At 40.4% G+C, this 15,086-nt stretch overlaps 4 protein-coding genes across 4 annotated transcripts; 1 reads left to right on the top strand and 3 right to left on the bottom strand.

Annotated features, from left to right (window-relative positions):
* Positions 1 to 301: 301 nt before the first annotated feature.
* On the bottom strand, positions 302 to 3,714 carry cript (cysteine-rich PDZ-binding protein). The gene is made up of 5 exons (XM_077626588.1): positions 3,559 to 3,714; positions 3,286 to 3,351; positions 2,570 to 2,624; positions 1,962 to 2,065; positions 302 to 590 (listed from the first exon to the last, which is right to left on the bottom strand). The coding sequence occupies exons 1-5, from the start codon at positions 3,572 to 3,574 to the stop codon at positions 526 to 528; spliced, it is 306 nt and encodes a 101-aa protein (XP_077482714.1). The 5' UTR covers positions 3,575 to 3,714; the 3' UTR covers positions 302 to 525.
* A 456-nt stretch (positions 3,715 to 4,170) lies between these two features.
* On the top strand, positions 4,171 to 5,756 carry pigf (phosphatidylinositol glycan anchor biosynthesis, class F). Its single transcript, XM_077625944.1, has 5 exons — positions 4,171 to 4,518; positions 4,603 to 4,694; positions 4,866 to 4,982; positions 5,060 to 5,168; positions 5,474 to 5,756. The coding sequence occupies exons 1-5, from the start codon at positions 4,291 to 4,293 to the stop codon at positions 5,585 to 5,587; spliced, it is 660 nt and encodes a 219-aa protein (XP_077482070.1). The 5' UTR covers positions 4,171 to 4,290; the 3' UTR covers positions 5,588 to 5,756.
* Positions 5,757 to 8,709: 2,953 nt separating this feature from the next.
* On the bottom strand, positions 8,710 to 11,092 carry cox7a2l (cytochrome c oxidase subunit 7A2 like). Its single transcript, XM_077625672.1, has 3 exons — positions 10,923 to 11,092; positions 9,218 to 9,352; positions 8,710 to 9,124 (listed from the first exon to the last, which is right to left on the bottom strand). The coding sequence occupies exons 1-3, from the start codon at positions 10,992 to 10,994 to the stop codon at positions 8,987 to 8,989; spliced, it is 345 nt and encodes a 114-aa protein (XP_077481798.1). The 5' UTR covers positions 10,995 to 11,092; the 3' UTR covers positions 8,710 to 8,986.
* A 1,014-nt stretch (positions 11,093 to 12,106) lies between these two features.
* Positions 12,107 to 14,985, bottom strand: kcng3 (potassium voltage-gated channel, subfamily G, member 3). The gene is made up of 2 exons (XM_077626012.1): positions 14,280 to 14,985; positions 12,107 to 13,684 (listed from the first exon to the last, which is right to left on the bottom strand). The coding sequence occupies exons 1-2, from the start codon at positions 14,909 to 14,911 to the stop codon at positions 13,039 to 13,041; spliced, it is 1,278 nt and encodes a 425-aa protein (XP_077482138.1). The 5' UTR covers positions 14,912 to 14,985; the 3' UTR covers positions 12,107 to 13,038.
* Between the last annotated feature and the right edge of the window lie 101 nt (positions 14,986 to 15,086).

Genomic DNA, 15,086 nt, shown 5'->3' with positions numbered 1-15,086 from the left:
AGATATAAACTGTCATTTCTGTGTTAAAGGAAGAAAACTAAAACGTATCAACCTGATGTATTTTGCTTTTTTTTGGTCATTATTTACCCAAATAAAAAGTAAAAAATATGAATTGAATGCTTTGTTTGGTGTTCTTTCGGAAACTAGAGTTTAGGCGTCCAATCCATTCAGATTGGGAGGGGCGAATTAACATTTCTTACACCACCATGATCGCAGTACCCAAATAACCCACCTTAAAGTAGTGATTTCCATTTTTCCTCTATCCCAGCAAAACAAAATATGTGGAAACACATGCAAAATGTGGTGTTTTTTATAGGACAGCACCAATTTGTTTATTGAATTGCATGTTGTAAAATTTGGGGGGAATTGAGGATTCACTCACATAGATTACACAAAATTATCAAACCAAACACAAAATCAGAACTTGTTAACAACGACTAAAATTACAGCTAACCATGCGCTAGAGAAAAAAAATGGAAACATGACATTAGCGGGCATTTTGAGACGCAAACCAATCGGGCGCAGTCACACTGATGTCTGCTTGTAGTTTGTGGTGTCGAGGACCTTCTTGCCGCACATGGCGCAGATTCCTAAGGGGAACAAAAACAGGAGCATGGGAGGAAATGAAAATATAACCAATGCATGTACAGTGGTACGTCAAGATACGAGCTTAATTCGTTCCGAGCTCGTATGATGATATTCTCGTAACTAGAATGAACGTTTCCCATTGAAATGAACTAAAAACAAATTAATTTGTTCCAACCCTCTGAAAAAACACCAAAAACAGGATATTGGATTGGAAAAAAGTTGTATTTCTTCTAATTCGCCATCTATTAACAAAGTAACACATAACTAGTGGTTTAATATTACTAAAATGTGTTTAATAGTACTAAAATTATACGGATTTTGAAGGGGGAGAGAGAGAGAGAGAGAGAGAGAGAGACGGACAGAGAGGGGGGGGGGGCAGAGAGGGGGGGGCACTTTTGCAGGGCAACACGCTCGTTTCATAACATAAACAGATTTAAATGAACTTGGATTACGATGCAGACACTCAAAAATCAATTTAATCTAACCTTATACTAAACTTAATTCTAATTTTGTTTTAAATTTTGATACCTTTCTTCTCCCGGGTTGGCTCTTTTCAAAATCCTTTGACATGCTCATTACTGTTCCGATATCTCATCTCGTCAGCTGAGTGGTTAGCACGTTGGCCTCATAGTGGGGGACCTGGGTTCAAATCCAGGTCAGTCCACCTGCGTGGGTTTTCTCCAGGTACTCCGGGAATTAATAATTTGAAGTTGTTTAGGTGTCTTTATGTGCTAAAGTTAGCTTCCTTACACAAATACAAAATGTTTTTGCATGCTTTTTATTCATTTTAGTACAGATATAGATCATTTTCTTATCATTTCCTTGGACTAAATTGGGACACTTTGATCATTTTCCAAGGGTTTAGTTGGTCGTTTTGTTTTACGGACGGTGCAACGAATTAAAGAAATTCCAAGAAAAATATTCCTCTATAATAACAAAAAATCCAAGTTATGAAACAAGTTCTAGAACCAATTAATTCCGAAAATAGAAGTACCACTGTACTCAGAAATTCATAGAGAACGAGAGACCGAAATGTTGTGCAGTCGGTGGCATTGAAACATGAGCCTTCATAAATAAAAATAAACAAAATAACTCAAGGTGGATTTTTAAAAAAAAATTGTACAAAATGTAAAATGAAAAAAAAGTTGAAATAAATTTTGATTATAATTTAAAAGTGATTCATCTGCCCAACCTCACTGTTAATAAGCTGATTTCTTTATGTTCATAATAGGAAGATAGGAAGGGAGAAACTTTGTGTGCTTTCTACACGTCATTTTTTTACTTGCGGTCGAGCGCGTGGAAAATGCGTTAAGAGCCTTAAAATATTCTCCCTCAGGCAAAAAGGAGATAAAGTCCATGCCCAAGTTACTGACCTTTTTTGTAAGCGCAGCCTTGGCAATAATGCGAGCCCACCTGATGGACCGAGCTCTTACAGATACGACACGTGGTGAAGCCGGACTTGCTGTATGGGTCGAACCTGGAAGAAAGAGAGAGATTAAGCAAATACTTTCCTTTGCTGTCAATGGGAGCAAATAAATAATATGTTTTATAAAAAAATATATTGCAACATTTAATTTGATCTATTTTTAAAACACGTGAAATATTTATTTTCCATTTTTAAATGTCTATTTTACTTTTTAATGAAAAAATATGATTCCGTTTTATTTTCATTTTTATTTTTTGGAGAATATTGAAAAAAAGACTTAAACTTGTATTTAAAAATATAAATAAATAAACAGTTCATATTCTGATTTGTGTGCTCTAACTGAATTTATACTTTTTTGTATAGCTTTATGGCGATCTTTATAATCGATCAAATTGAGATATTTGCAAACATCTGCCTTTAGAAAGTATGATATACGTAGAGTGGATGAATCTTTAAAAAATGTTAAAAACGCTGGGAAGAAAATTGTAAATACAAAATGTATGTGTTATGAGATCCTTTATTCTTGAAAAGATGGTGTTTTGACAGAAAACTTACCTGGCTTTCTTCGACGTCAGCAACTTGTTTTCATTGCGTTTGCGGCCGCCACTCTCTGGAACAAAACAACAACAAAGAAATCACTAGTTTCAAATAATAGAATTGCCATTGACCCTTTCTGTAAATGAAAGGCAGGAAAGATGAGATTGTTGTGGTTAAAACTAAGGGAAACCAATTCTGTCCACATAACTGGAAAGATTCTGTGTGGCAAATGAATTGACGTGTGGATGTCTGTGTGAAAGAGGAATAAATACAACGCTCTACTGTAAGACAACCAGCAAAGACATTTCAATTACTGTTGTTGCAGATCAAACATGGAATTAGCAAAGGATCTTTGCACCATTTGAGGACCAAAACACATCCAAATGACTTAGTTAGGATATTTTTTTATTATCTTAGGTGAAATGACTAGCTTGAGTTCCAAAAACCAATCTTTTATGTCATTTCACAGGGAGGAGTCCACAAGAGACTACATTTTTCGTCAATTTCAAAAGTAAAAGACACAAAATTCGCAGTAGATTTTCCTCATTTAATTTTACATAATAAATATATTAATTGATAGTGAATGTATTTCCAAAAAAAAGGATGAGAGCTATAGAATTGTATGCATGTTACACCATACTTACATACTACGTTATTTTATCCGTTTATTTATTTATTTTTATTCATTTTTGGTACTTATGTTTTCTACCTACATACATTTGTAACCTTCATACCTATCGTATTCCGTGCTCCGTCCTTCCACGTGTCCGGGGTAATAACTCTACCAAGCTTCTTCTCGCCTGAGAAAAAAGAAGAAAAAACAAACAACCAATAAATCACAAGCCTAATGTTGACATTTGAGTAAAATTACTGTGATAAATACGTGAACTAGTGACGCCGAGCTATCAAACGGAGATGGTCGCCATGTTATTTCACGAGAACGCTAAACTAACAAGAATCAGCTCGACAACAATAATGTGTTATATAATGTGTGATATAAAACTTACATTTTTCACAAACCATTCTTACTGGTGGGATCTGTCCTAAAAATGATTAAATTAAAGCTAACTGTCTGATTTCCTATCGTTTCAGACGCTAGCTAGATCGCCTTGTTATTGTCAAAACATCCGGTAATGATGACGTTAACCAACCTGATTGGGCAAATGCCGTGAAATCCGAAAATGCAATTGGCTAACAGCTGTGTTGAAATGAAAGCAACTGTTCCTGTTTGAAATAGACTCATATTTAATGATATGGGTATTAGTTACAGATATAATGTTAAAGATAAGTATATTAGTGGGACAGTGGGAAGAGAAGAGAATGCCTTATTATTCCCCATACAGATGTCAACTATCTGGTTGGTCGCTGGGAAGGAGACTGCGAAATTTGATTGGTCGACAGTTGTGTCTTTCAACAATAGGGGATGGCAAATGGTTTTGTCATAAAAGAAATTTATTTATAGAGATTTTATTTATTACTTCATTTATCTAAACATGGAAAATTTTATCTGCACAAAAAAAAATATATACTTCAACCAGTGCCAAAATCTAAAAGGTAAAACCCCCGGTTGTTATGACGTCGTATGACTAACCTCTGAAATGTGATTGGAGGAAATCTGTGCAACTCCATATTTACGGAAGTGAACCGAAAGAACTCACTTTGCGTTTCGTCACTGTTTTCTTGTGCTTTATTCAACGTTTATAAACTATTTCATTGCAGTTTTCCCCCCGTGGACAGGGATGTGGGACCACGAGATCCGTGCGATGGTGAGCGCCCACGCCATCACCGCCTCCTCGGTGCTTGTGGCTACGGTTGCGCTAGCCGTTCTCGTCCCGGGGTTCTCCTTGTACGGTACCCACCTGCTGTGGATCTACTCGGTGTCCGGTGCCGTGGCCACGGTCACCGTCGCCATCTTCTGGTTGCTTGGCATCTCGCTGCCGACTAGGAAGCACTCGCTGGGATACAAGGTGAGAGAACGCACGAAAATAAACCAAACAATAATCGTTCTTAAGAACCGCCATATCACAAGACTTGCATGTTTTTTGCTGTAGCTGTCCAGGTTGATTCGTTCCTGCTTTTACTTCTTCCTGTCCTGCTTGTTCTTCCACACCTTGCTGGTCCTCTATGGAGCTCCACTAATAGAGTGAGTACTAATTGGAACAAATAGGCTGTCACTGACAGTGATAGACGTCCAATTCATTTTTTTCTGGGAAGGCAGCGATTAATAATTTAAATATAAAGATTTTGAAATATAAAACACAAAATTAGTCTGGGAAAAAATGCTTACCCTTGACACAAAATGTCTGTCTTGCAGTTCGGCTATGGAGACCTTTTCCCTGGCTGTCCTGCTGTCTTCACTCACCACGCTCCGCTGCCTCTGCATGCTTGGCCCAAACGTCCAGGCTTGGATCCGGGTTTTCAGTCGACATGGGTCCGTAAAAACAACAACAACAAAAAAGATTCAGTGACTGATTTAAAAATAAAAATAAAAATCATCCTGCTTTTCAGGGCTATGTCTGTTTGGGACACTTGCCTCCAGATTACAGTGGCCTTGACGGGTTTGGGCACCTGGTTTGGTGCCTTCGCCATGCCCCTGGACTGGAACAGACCTTGGCAGGTGAGACAAGTTACACCTAAAATTTAAGGTCACCAGTCTGTCTGCTCTTGTTTGATGTCAGAATGTCAAGAAAATTCCTTTTGGTCTGTCAAAAGGACATCTATCATTGTCAGTGGCAGGCAATGAGTTAATTTTGCGTCACTCGCTTTTCATTTTAGGGTACTTACAGGTCACTTTTTGCAAAAATTTGGGATCATTTCCTATTGATTTGGGGTGAATTTCCAGGCTGCTTCCATTCTGTTGATTTTTTTGGGCAATTTAAATTATAATAGGAATACTACCTTACTTGTGTATATTTTTCCCAGGCTTGGCCAATCTCGTGCAGCCTTGGCGCAATGTCAGGTTTCCTCTCTGGTCTCGTGGTGGCGCCCACTTACATCCACTTCCATCGCAAGCAGCTCACCTACAAGTGTAAATGACGGCCAGTTTCATTTTCCACCTGATCTCCATACGCTCCTTTCACTTTTTCCTGTTATTTATTCGGATTCCCTACACAAGGACAACGCAAGGGTTATATTTGAGTCACCTTGTTATTTTGTATAGTCAATTTTACATGAATAAAAAGCCTTGCTTGGCTTGTTGTATCTGGTGAATGTGCTTGGATCTGCTGCTGTCATATACTAACATACCTGTCAACCTCTGCCGACAACTGCCCTTATAAATGATTATGATTCCCTTTACAAACCCCAAAAAAACCTTACAAACACCGTACGATTCGTACGGTGTTTGTAAGGTTTTTTGGGGGGTTTGTAAGGGGAATCATAATCATTTATAAGGGCAGTTGTCGGCAGAGGTTGACAGGTATGTACTAAGTACATATACGTATACCCTGACTGTAATTTTACATAGCAAAGTAAACCACTAGAGGGACCCCACACACAAATATCAATTATTTTTTAATTCCTTAAATAAAATTAGCTATGTGTACTGGTCTACTCTAATACTACCTGAAGCTGCCTTATAATGAAGGCGCTTTTTTAAAATCCTGACTGTTAAGTGACCAAATTTGCTCATTTTTAACTTATTCGCTACAATGGCCGTCCAATCAAAATGCGAAAAATAACAGTCCACATTTCCCATGTCTCAACATGCCCAGCAAATTCAAGTTGACCTCACAGTGTTAGTGCCATTAAATGTATTTTTAGGCATGTGCGTACAGAAGGGGTTACATCATAAAGGTGTCAGGCCCAGAGCAGATGGATTTGTGGACAGGCGTCTCCAGCGTCTTAATGGATGCCAGAAAACGTTATTTATTCATTATGTTCAGGGGGCGAGCGGAGGTGATTTATCACTCCTTAGATTTGCTGCTTCCAGCGTCAAGGTTGGCTGGAGTGAGCGGCTATGATTTTTTTTTTGCAGGGAACAATTTTTCAGACTCAGCCCCAGAAGCGAGTTTACCTTGGCAAGATGGCATTTGACAGGTAGGCCAAAAAAAGTCCCAAGAGGTAATGATTGCAAAAGCCCAGAAAGTGGAAAAATGTAGTAATTTTGGTCATTTCAAGATACAATTTTAAATTTTGAAAAGCACTCTGAGCAACAAGAACATTTGTGGACATGTCCATCTTGGGAACCCCCAAACAATAAAACATGTACGTATATTTTTTTTTAAACAAGATTAAATGATATACATATCATATATATGTATATATATATATATAAATATAGATACACTATATATATATATATAAACTTAATACTATACATGGGCATTTTATTGTAGAAAAAAGGCTAACTATATATGTAGTCTTTTGTTAAAAAAATGGTTTTCCTATATTTATATATTATTTTTCTTTTTAAGGAAACACCCTACCTACTGAACATACAATGTGTTTTTTCAGGGAATAAAAAGCTTTTCTATAGATGTATACACAGTTGTGTTTTAGGGGAAAAACAGGCTTTCCTAAACCTGGTTCATGTTTTTCAAGGTAAACTCATGGTCGTGTTTTTCAGGAAAAAAATGGCATTGCTTTTGAAGGAGACATTTTACAGTCATTTTGTTGTTTATAAAACTACTGACTCAAAAAAAACACTTTACAATCACTTGACAATAATGTTTTCTATGAGTAGACAGAAAAAAAGTCCCTAGATGCCATGCCTTTTAACAACATGGGAAAACAGCTCTCTCTGTTCAAAGTGCTCATTTTAGACTCAGTCCAACCCAATATTTGCTACATTATTGTCTTTCTATGACACGCCATTATCTTCATGAACCCTCTTGCATCACCAAAACCCACTCGAGCACTATAACAATGACATCCTTTTGTTGTGGCAGGACAGGAGCCCCGCACGACAAGCTGTTTGCCGTGCGGTAACACGACACTCCGACTGTTAATGAAGCCGGGGGGAGTACACGACCAACGCAACCAAACGGTGGGCCCGGCCAGACAATGAGGTGTAAGGAGTGGAGAGGAAGTATGACGTGAGAGCCTTACAAAATGGAGGATGGGTGAAACTGATGAGATGAAGACAAATCGAAACTGCTCACTCGGCGTCTACTCTCACGCATGTTTCCTCCAGAAAAAAAAATCATTCAGACATAACTTTAACCTTTGACCTGAAATCTTGCCAGCCTGCATGTTGTCGACACGAACTCAGTTTCGAACGTCATATCCTGACTCACCTTAGCTTTTATTCAACAAAACACACATTGAAAGCTAAATGAGTAAGAATCAAGTTGGGACATGTTCCCCTTTACTTTACTTGAAGCTAGCTGCTGGAAAATCGAATCTATTGACCAGTGGCAGAAAATGCGAGCACATAGATAAGAAGTGACATTTACCACACACAGGTGTTGTTTACTGAGGACTGAGCCGCTAAGTTAATTTATCAGAGACCAACTGTTGTTCTAAAGCTGCATCACGTGCCCTGAGGGAAAACAGGAATATGAAAGCGGGTGAATTAACGTCAATATCACATTGACGACACCCGGCGTCAACAGCGGTCTGCTTTATAAGCCTGGTGGGCCATCAGATTATTTTCCCTCATCCCCTAGCTAAAACTGGGAAAAAAATACATAAAAATAAAAATATGAAAGTAGAGTGGGTAGCGCATCGGCCTCACAGCTCTGGGGTCCTGGGTTCAAATCCAGGTCGGTTCACCTGTGTTGCGTTTGCATGTCCTCCCAGGCCTATGTGGGTTTTCTCCTAGTACTCCGCTTTACTCCTACATTCCAAAAAAATGCATTGTAGGTTGTTTGGACACTCTAAAATTGCCCCTAGGTATGGGTGTGTGTCCGTGAGTGGCCCAGTCAGCTGGGATAGGCTCCAGCACCCCCGCAACCCTATTGAGGATTAAGCGGTTTAGAAAATGAATGAAAAATAAAACATATTTTAACCATCTACTTATACAATTGAAAGGACAATGGTGATAGTATTTTATGATCAATATGTGAACAAACATGCTACCATTTTGTATGTTTGTTCAAATTGTCTTCAAGACTGCCTTTTTGTAAGACTACAGTTTAACTATCAATTTAAAATAATGATGAATTCGAAAGCTTTTTCAGGTCAACCCTGAAACAAGCCAAGAAATGACGAGCGGCTTTGTTTTCACCTAAAATTTATTCAATTAAATATACTTTCCATACAAAAGAAAACTAGACATTGTAATCTGTTTGTCCGAGAGTGCTGTTATTTGTTTTGTTTAAATTTCCAAGAGGTAAAGAAACAGAGGCTCATTGATGGATTCACATAGAAATTGGCGACAGGTCAAAATAATGTTTGTTGTTTTGCTGGGAAGATATTGAAGATATTCAAACAGCCTGGTGGAAAACATTGCCAAAGAAAGTGTCAAGTGAGAATCTGATGGGTTGGCGTCGGTCACTTTCTAGGCTGGGCGGCCATGTAGAGGGCCACCAGGCAGTAGAGCGCGCCCCCTACGGTCAGGGCCATGGTGGTGCGGTAAAGTAGCCGGTCTGGGTAGCCTCTCTTCAGGTGAATGGGGATGCCGTCTGACGTCTAAAATGGGACAAAACAAAATGTTTCTGGGCTTCGATAATAATTCTTGCAGTATTGGTTGCACGGTATGTATTGGTTGCACGGTATGATTACCTGGAACATCCTCTGGAGGTCAGGTACCTTATTGGCCCCCAAGTACTCCATACCGGGCTTCGCTTCTGAGACCACTTTCGTGGGGGAGGCAAAGATCAGTGGAGACGATTCGGCCGGAGTGATTGCCCTCAAGCCCTGCAAAATAGTTTTTTTTTCATTTCATAGTATTTATTTCATTGCAAGCCATTAGCAATGATAGATCTCCCATTCGTTTAAACTGGTTTGATTGGCTGCAAATGCTAATATTTCAGTGCCATTGACTGTCCCACATGTCCAATTCATTTAAAATTAGAGCTTTCTACTGTCGCCATCAATAACACGTAACACATCGTAAAATTCGGTTATAACTGTCAAAGGCAATGAAACATAAACAGTGAAGGAAGGGGTTTGAAACGACTTTTTAATGTCTGTCGCTGGACTAAAATTGAAGCGAAACCATTTTAGCCTGGGGATGTGACCGATTTATGTGCGTGTAAAAAGCAGATGGCGTATAAGCAGGGAAATTAAATATGGCATTCTAACATGTACACATGAAAGTGGATTCAAAAATGGCAATTTGACGAGGGAATTATCTTAAAAACTGCAATAGTAGTCACTCATCTGCTTTATTTTTTAGACCAATAAACTAGAAATAGCATGAGCTTTCATCTTGTTTATATCCAATTTAGGCACACCGTGCATGAGCAATTCTGAAATTATAGTGTCGTCACATGACATGCCTGCAAAGGTGCTAATTACAGGGTGAAATGGTGATAAAATGAAGGTGCCAAGATGCAACAACTTCACAGACGTCATGATGTGCAGACCTCCAGTTCACCTGCAGAAATGAGGACCTCCTATTGTTCCAGGCAAATGTTATTCTTCAGTAAATCTAGTCAATAAACTACAAAGGTTTATGTATTTGAAGCAACAACTAAAGTGAATTTTATAAAATTAGAAAGATAATGTAGCTAATATTTGGGCTTGATTGATTACTCAGATGTTATTAGTGGTTTCCAAATGAGCAAAATTTTAAGAATTGATTCTTCGTGTTGCATCTAAAACCATAAGGTGACAACAGAATAAGAAAAATTGCATTTTTTGAGGAAGGTCACATCAGTATGTAATAATTTTCTTTTAAATTTAAAAAAAAATCTCTTTTACTGCCATGGGCAGCAGGTGATGTCCAATCCCTTTTGACTGGGAGGGCTGAAAGCGCTGATTCACTGTCAGCCTGTCTTAGTTAACGCAGATTGGACATCTGAGGCCGTCAATGGCGGCCGATGACTGAAAAGGTGTTTATTTTGGTCTCTGACGTTCATCTGTAATGCACCACAAAATTAAGTAGCATGCTTACAGTTTAATAAAGGGGGAAATACAGACAGGCGAGAAGTCTTTATCAAAAGGTCAGATATAACAGGAACACATCTGGTTGGTCCTACCAAAGAAAACCATGATGTGATAACTTGGATAGAAACGATTGGACATGTAAAAGGTCAACTGGTGGCTTTTGCCGGATAGAAATATTAGATATGTTTTGTGATATAAATCTTAAAGAGCACGTTTGAACACAAAATAGAGGTGAATAGGTAAAATATCTTAAACATTGCTTGTCGAAAAAGTGACATTTCACGCAGGCAGGGTCGCAAGCAAGCACATCGCGATGAAGGTCACCACCAATCATGACAGCCCGTTTTAGGACTTACACGTCAACCTAAAAACTCACCTGGGGGGCATAAGCCGTCGACGGAGAAGACCCCGCCAGCTTTTGCGTGATACCGCTAAATTTGTAATACATTGTTGTTCTGGCGAGTACGGGCGGACGCGCAGTTCACAGCAGAGTCGCCGGCGAAAAGGTCTTCCTCCTTTGCGTGTCGAGGGAAAGTGACGTCATGGTCAGCTGACTCAACCTTGGTTTTCTTATTGGAGGGACGAAAAAAATTAAGCCTCAATATTTAATAATAATAAAATGATAATCAATAATGTTTTACTTACAAGAAAAGACAGCGCCATTTCTTATACCATTGTTTCTATTATATAATGTTTGTCTCACTAACAACTAGTACCACAAAATATGAAAGCAATGCAATTTTGTTTATTCAGTAAATATATGGTAAAGTTTGTAAATACAATATTTTAAGAGTGCTAGGTAGACACGGAACGACAAAGAATGGGAATGTATCTGATAATTTGCTTAACATATGTTGTAAACTGCAACAAATTTACCAAAAGCTTCTCCATGACACGACTAAAATAAATTAGCTCTTAAATAAACATTAAAATGTACAACACACTTAGGAACTATAGCCATCTATTACTATTACCAAAACCATCAATACGACACAAACCACAATATAACGGTCACACCACTGTGTAGTGTACAGCTCATTTTCAGGAGAAGTTCAAAATCAATATTTATTCATATTAGATTATTTGAACTGGCAGAGCAGGCAATGATCGAGTTCAAATGGATTGGACGTCTACTGCCGTCCGTGTCACAAGCTTTTGAGGTCATTTCGGTTTCACGCTGCAATGATGACACGTGTGTTGCCTATTTGCTTGTGTGCGTCCAAAAATCAACCACTTTAATCATTGACACATTGGGGAACTCGGTTTCCATGGAGATGAAAAATAGCAAAAATGACTTCCTTACACAAAGGGAGAATAAAACTGCAGACACACTCATATATTCTTTTTGTTTTTAATTTTCACTTCACATTTTCCATCTGACTTGTCCTGTTTTTATTATTTACATCAGTCATTTTATATCTCCTTTTTCCATTCTTGACACATTATATATCTGTGTATGTATGTATGTATGTATGTGTATATATATATATATATATATATATATATATATATATATATATATATATATATATTTATATGTATTTCTTTTTTTATGTGTGTGGCCTCCCTCTATGCTCACCTCTATACATTTGACATGCAACTAGGTCAGAAATCACTTTTGTACACACCCGCAGACAAATTGAATGGCTGAAGGCCACGACTCATGTGCTGTAACCATGACGATGCAGTGTAAACAACTATCCGCAGGGACATCCAGATTGGTCCTGCCTTTAATAAATAATGATTTGTGAGCTTCTGGAGGGGTCCGTTCACACTTTATGAGGGCATTTGGAAATATGCTTTCATAAGACCTTGTATGATTTTTTTTTTCCGAATGTGCGGGGAAACAAATGTACAGGAGACACTCGCCCACTGCCGTCGATATATATACGTCAAATATTAGATTCCTGTAGATCACTTTGGGTTTGAGATCAGCACGGCTTTTGAGTTGAAGATAATGATTAGGGGTGAATCATATAGAACGTTGCACAAGTTTAGTATCTATAAAGGTAATGTATAAACAGTATGTAAATAGTAAAAAGCGTTGGTCACAATTGTAGGAAAATATCACATAGTTTAATGAGCAAATGTCACAAAATAAATGTCAATGACATTTACCTTGTTCAATTGGGTGATATCGCTGAATAAGAGATGTAATAGCACATTCACTGGGTGATTTAATTATACATTTCACTCTTTAATTTCAAAATATAAATAAATTGTACTGTGGAACCTTTTAATTGTGTATCATTACTACTTATATCCCTTTTATTTCTATTGTGGAGGGGGAGAAGGTGACATCAAGCTAATTATTTCACTCCCATCGACGGCGATAGTCATCCAATCCATTTTGACTGGGAATGCTAGCAGCGATCAAATGACAGTGATAAGGTGGTCAGAACCTCATAGAGTTCCATCCAAATTGATTTACTGTCTATTGCCGTCTATGGCAGCCCATGTGAAGAAATGACTAACTGTCCAGGGAAAAATAGTTACTGCAACACATCCGTCGAGAGACTGCGGGCATACCTGGCCGATCGCATTCTTAGTTCATGATAGCACTGTACAAAACTGTGGTAGATAAACGTGATAGGTAGCGCTAGCAGGACGATCCCGCTGACCACGCACATCCCCCCGAGGACCCGCCCCCCGACGGTAATGGGGTACATGTCCCCGTATCCCACCGTCGTCATGGAGATGATGACCCACCAAGCGGCGGCGGGGATGCTAGCATAGTCCTGGTTGCGTGTGCCCAAATCCAATCCATACTCCAACAGCTGCGCCAGGGCGCTGTAGATCGCCATGGCGACGCAAACAAACACCATCAGCATCACCATCTCCCGGTAGCAGCGGCGTAACGTCAGGCCCAGGGTCTGCAGACCCAGGAAGTGGCGGGCTAGCTTCATCAACCAGAACACTCGCATCATCCGGAGCACGCGCAGGAACACGCCCGCCACTCCCAAGCCGGCGCCCGGCATCCCGGCATGGGCCATCGCCATAGTGACGTAGTACGGTGTAATGGCGACCACGTCAATGATGTTAAGCGGCCGCCGCAGGAAGGCCCACTTGTCCCGGGCCACCAAGAAGCGCACGATGCACTCGGCGGTGAACCAGCCGATGCAGACAGCTTCTACTATCCTGTCAACAGGAAATGAGGACGCATTATCCCACAATCAGACTAATTACACCATATCGGGAAGTGGACCGATGTCCTGCAGAGATGAAGGACAAGAAAATTATTGGGATTTGAAGAGAAAGGGGGTGAAGTGCCACACGTTTCCTGGCACGTAATTACGCCATTGATTAAAAGGGCAATTACCAGCCAAACAACAAAACACAATTACAGGAGACGCTGCCAAGTAAAAAAAATACATTTAAAAACATTCATTCATCTTCCATTGCACTTATCCCGATAAGGGAAGGAAAACTTAAATAAATAAATTGGCTGATGGCAATGGTTTAATAAGAAGTTTAAAAGGTTAATCACTTTCATAAACAATTGTGAAATGCGAAATTCTTGCCATGCATTGTAAATGTATGATCTGTCAATTATGGTAAATATACTTTTTACAGGAATAAAACCACGTATAACTAGGGCATCCATCATCATTTTAGGAATCGTGTTATTGATGACAATCAGTGGGCCCTACCATTTTTTCCTCACGTCAAATTGGATAGGTGGATAAGCCCACTAAGAATAGATGATGAGACCCCCCCAGAAAAAAAATACTACCTGTGCTCCTCCACAGTGTTCCTTTTGGCAGTGTCCCAGTCTGGTAACGTGCTGGCGCACAGCATGACCATGGACACGATGACGAATACGATCGACACGGTGGCCAGGAGCTGCGCCACGATGGACGAATTGGGCTCCTCGAACGCCCTGCGCGCCATCTCCAGCCACTTGGCGCGCCGGGTGAGCTGCGTATCCGCCAGTGGTTCTCCCCGAGCTGGACTCCGGGTGTCCTCCCTTCCAACTTCATCCTCCGACAGCCCGCCCTCGGACAGGCCGACCTCGGAAAGTCTCTCATCCAGGCGCTTCTGGCAACAAGAGTCCAAATGCGCGCTCTCCAACCCCCAGTAGAGCATCTCGGTATAGAAGGACAGTTCGCAGACGCCGGGGACGAAGCGCAATTTCCCGGAGCGCACGTAGAGCATGATGAAGACGAACGCCTGCGCGTGGCGGTCGAAGAAGAACTCGTTGCGCTCGCGGTCGTAGTCGTCGCACAGCTCCAGGACTTCCTTCTCAGAGGCGCACGCGTGGAGGCGGCTGACGCGCCGAAGAGGGAAATCCCGGATCACGTCGCGGGTGAAGGCATAGCGCGTCCCCCCGACGTTCAGCACGCAAATGCTCTTCCCGAACTTCATGATTCCGACGTCCTTTCAGAGACCCTCGGCTGCTTCCATGAGGGAGTGGGGGTGAGTCGGGACACCTACCGACCGGGTGAGTCTTCCTCCCCGTGTTGCCGCCGATTCTGCCCTCCTCCCGGGGCGTGGCTGGGCTCCGAGTGGGTCGGTCGGTCGGTCGGTCGCTCGGTCCCTT

This window comes from Stigmatopora argus, chromosome 18, assembly GCF_051989625.1.
Source record: "Stigmatopora argus isolate UIUO_Sarg chromosome 18, RoL_Sarg_1.0, whole genome shotgun sequence".
Classification (NCBI taxonomy): Eukaryota; Metazoa; Chordata; class Actinopteri; order Syngnathiformes; family Syngnathidae; genus Stigmatopora; species Stigmatopora argus.
The sequence above is the reverse complement of the archived record's forward strand: the minus strand, read 5'-3'. Positions and strand labels throughout refer to the sequence as shown.

Coding starts and splice junctions, on each gene's coding strand:
- cript (XM_077626588.1), bottom strand. Junction 2,625..3,285: donor CGGAGCACGGAATACGATAG/GTATGAAGGTTA, acceptor GTTTTGTTCCAG/AGAGTGGCGGCCGCAAACGC. Junction 2,066..2,569: donor CTGACGTCGAAGAAAGCCAG/GTAAGTTTTCTG, acceptor TCTTTCTTCCAG/GTTCGACCCATACAGCAAGT.
- pigf (XM_077625944.1), top strand. CDS start 4,291: ATGTGGGACCACGAGATCCGTGCGATGGTGAGCGCCCACGCCATCACC. Junction 4,695..4,865: donor TATGGAGCTCCACTAATAGA/GTGAGTACTAAT, acceptor TCTGTCTTGCAG/TTCGGCTATGGAGACCTTTT. Junction 5,169..5,473: donor ACTGGAACAGACCTTGGCAG/GTGAGACAAGTT, acceptor TATTTTTCCCAG/GCTTGGCCAATCTCGTGCAG.
- cox7a2l (XM_077625672.1), bottom strand. CDS start 10,994: ATGTATTACAAATTTAGCGGTATCACGCAAAAGCTGGCGGGGTCTTCT. Junction 9,353..10,922: donor CGACGGCTTATGCCCCCCAG/GTGAGTTTTTAG, acceptor ACTATTTTGCAG/GGCTTGAGGGCAATCACTCC. Junction 9,125..9,217: donor ACCTCCAGAGGATGTTCCAG/GTAATCATACCG, acceptor GTCCCATTTTAG/ACGTCAGACGGCATCCCCAT.
- kcng3 (XM_077626012.1), bottom strand. CDS start 14,911: ATGAAGTTCGGGAAGAGCATTTGCGTGCTGAACGTCGGGGGGACGCGC. Junction 13,685..14,279: donor AACACTGTGGAGGAGCACAG/GTAGTATTTTTT, acceptor TCCTGTTGACAG/GATAGTAGAAGCTGTCTGCA.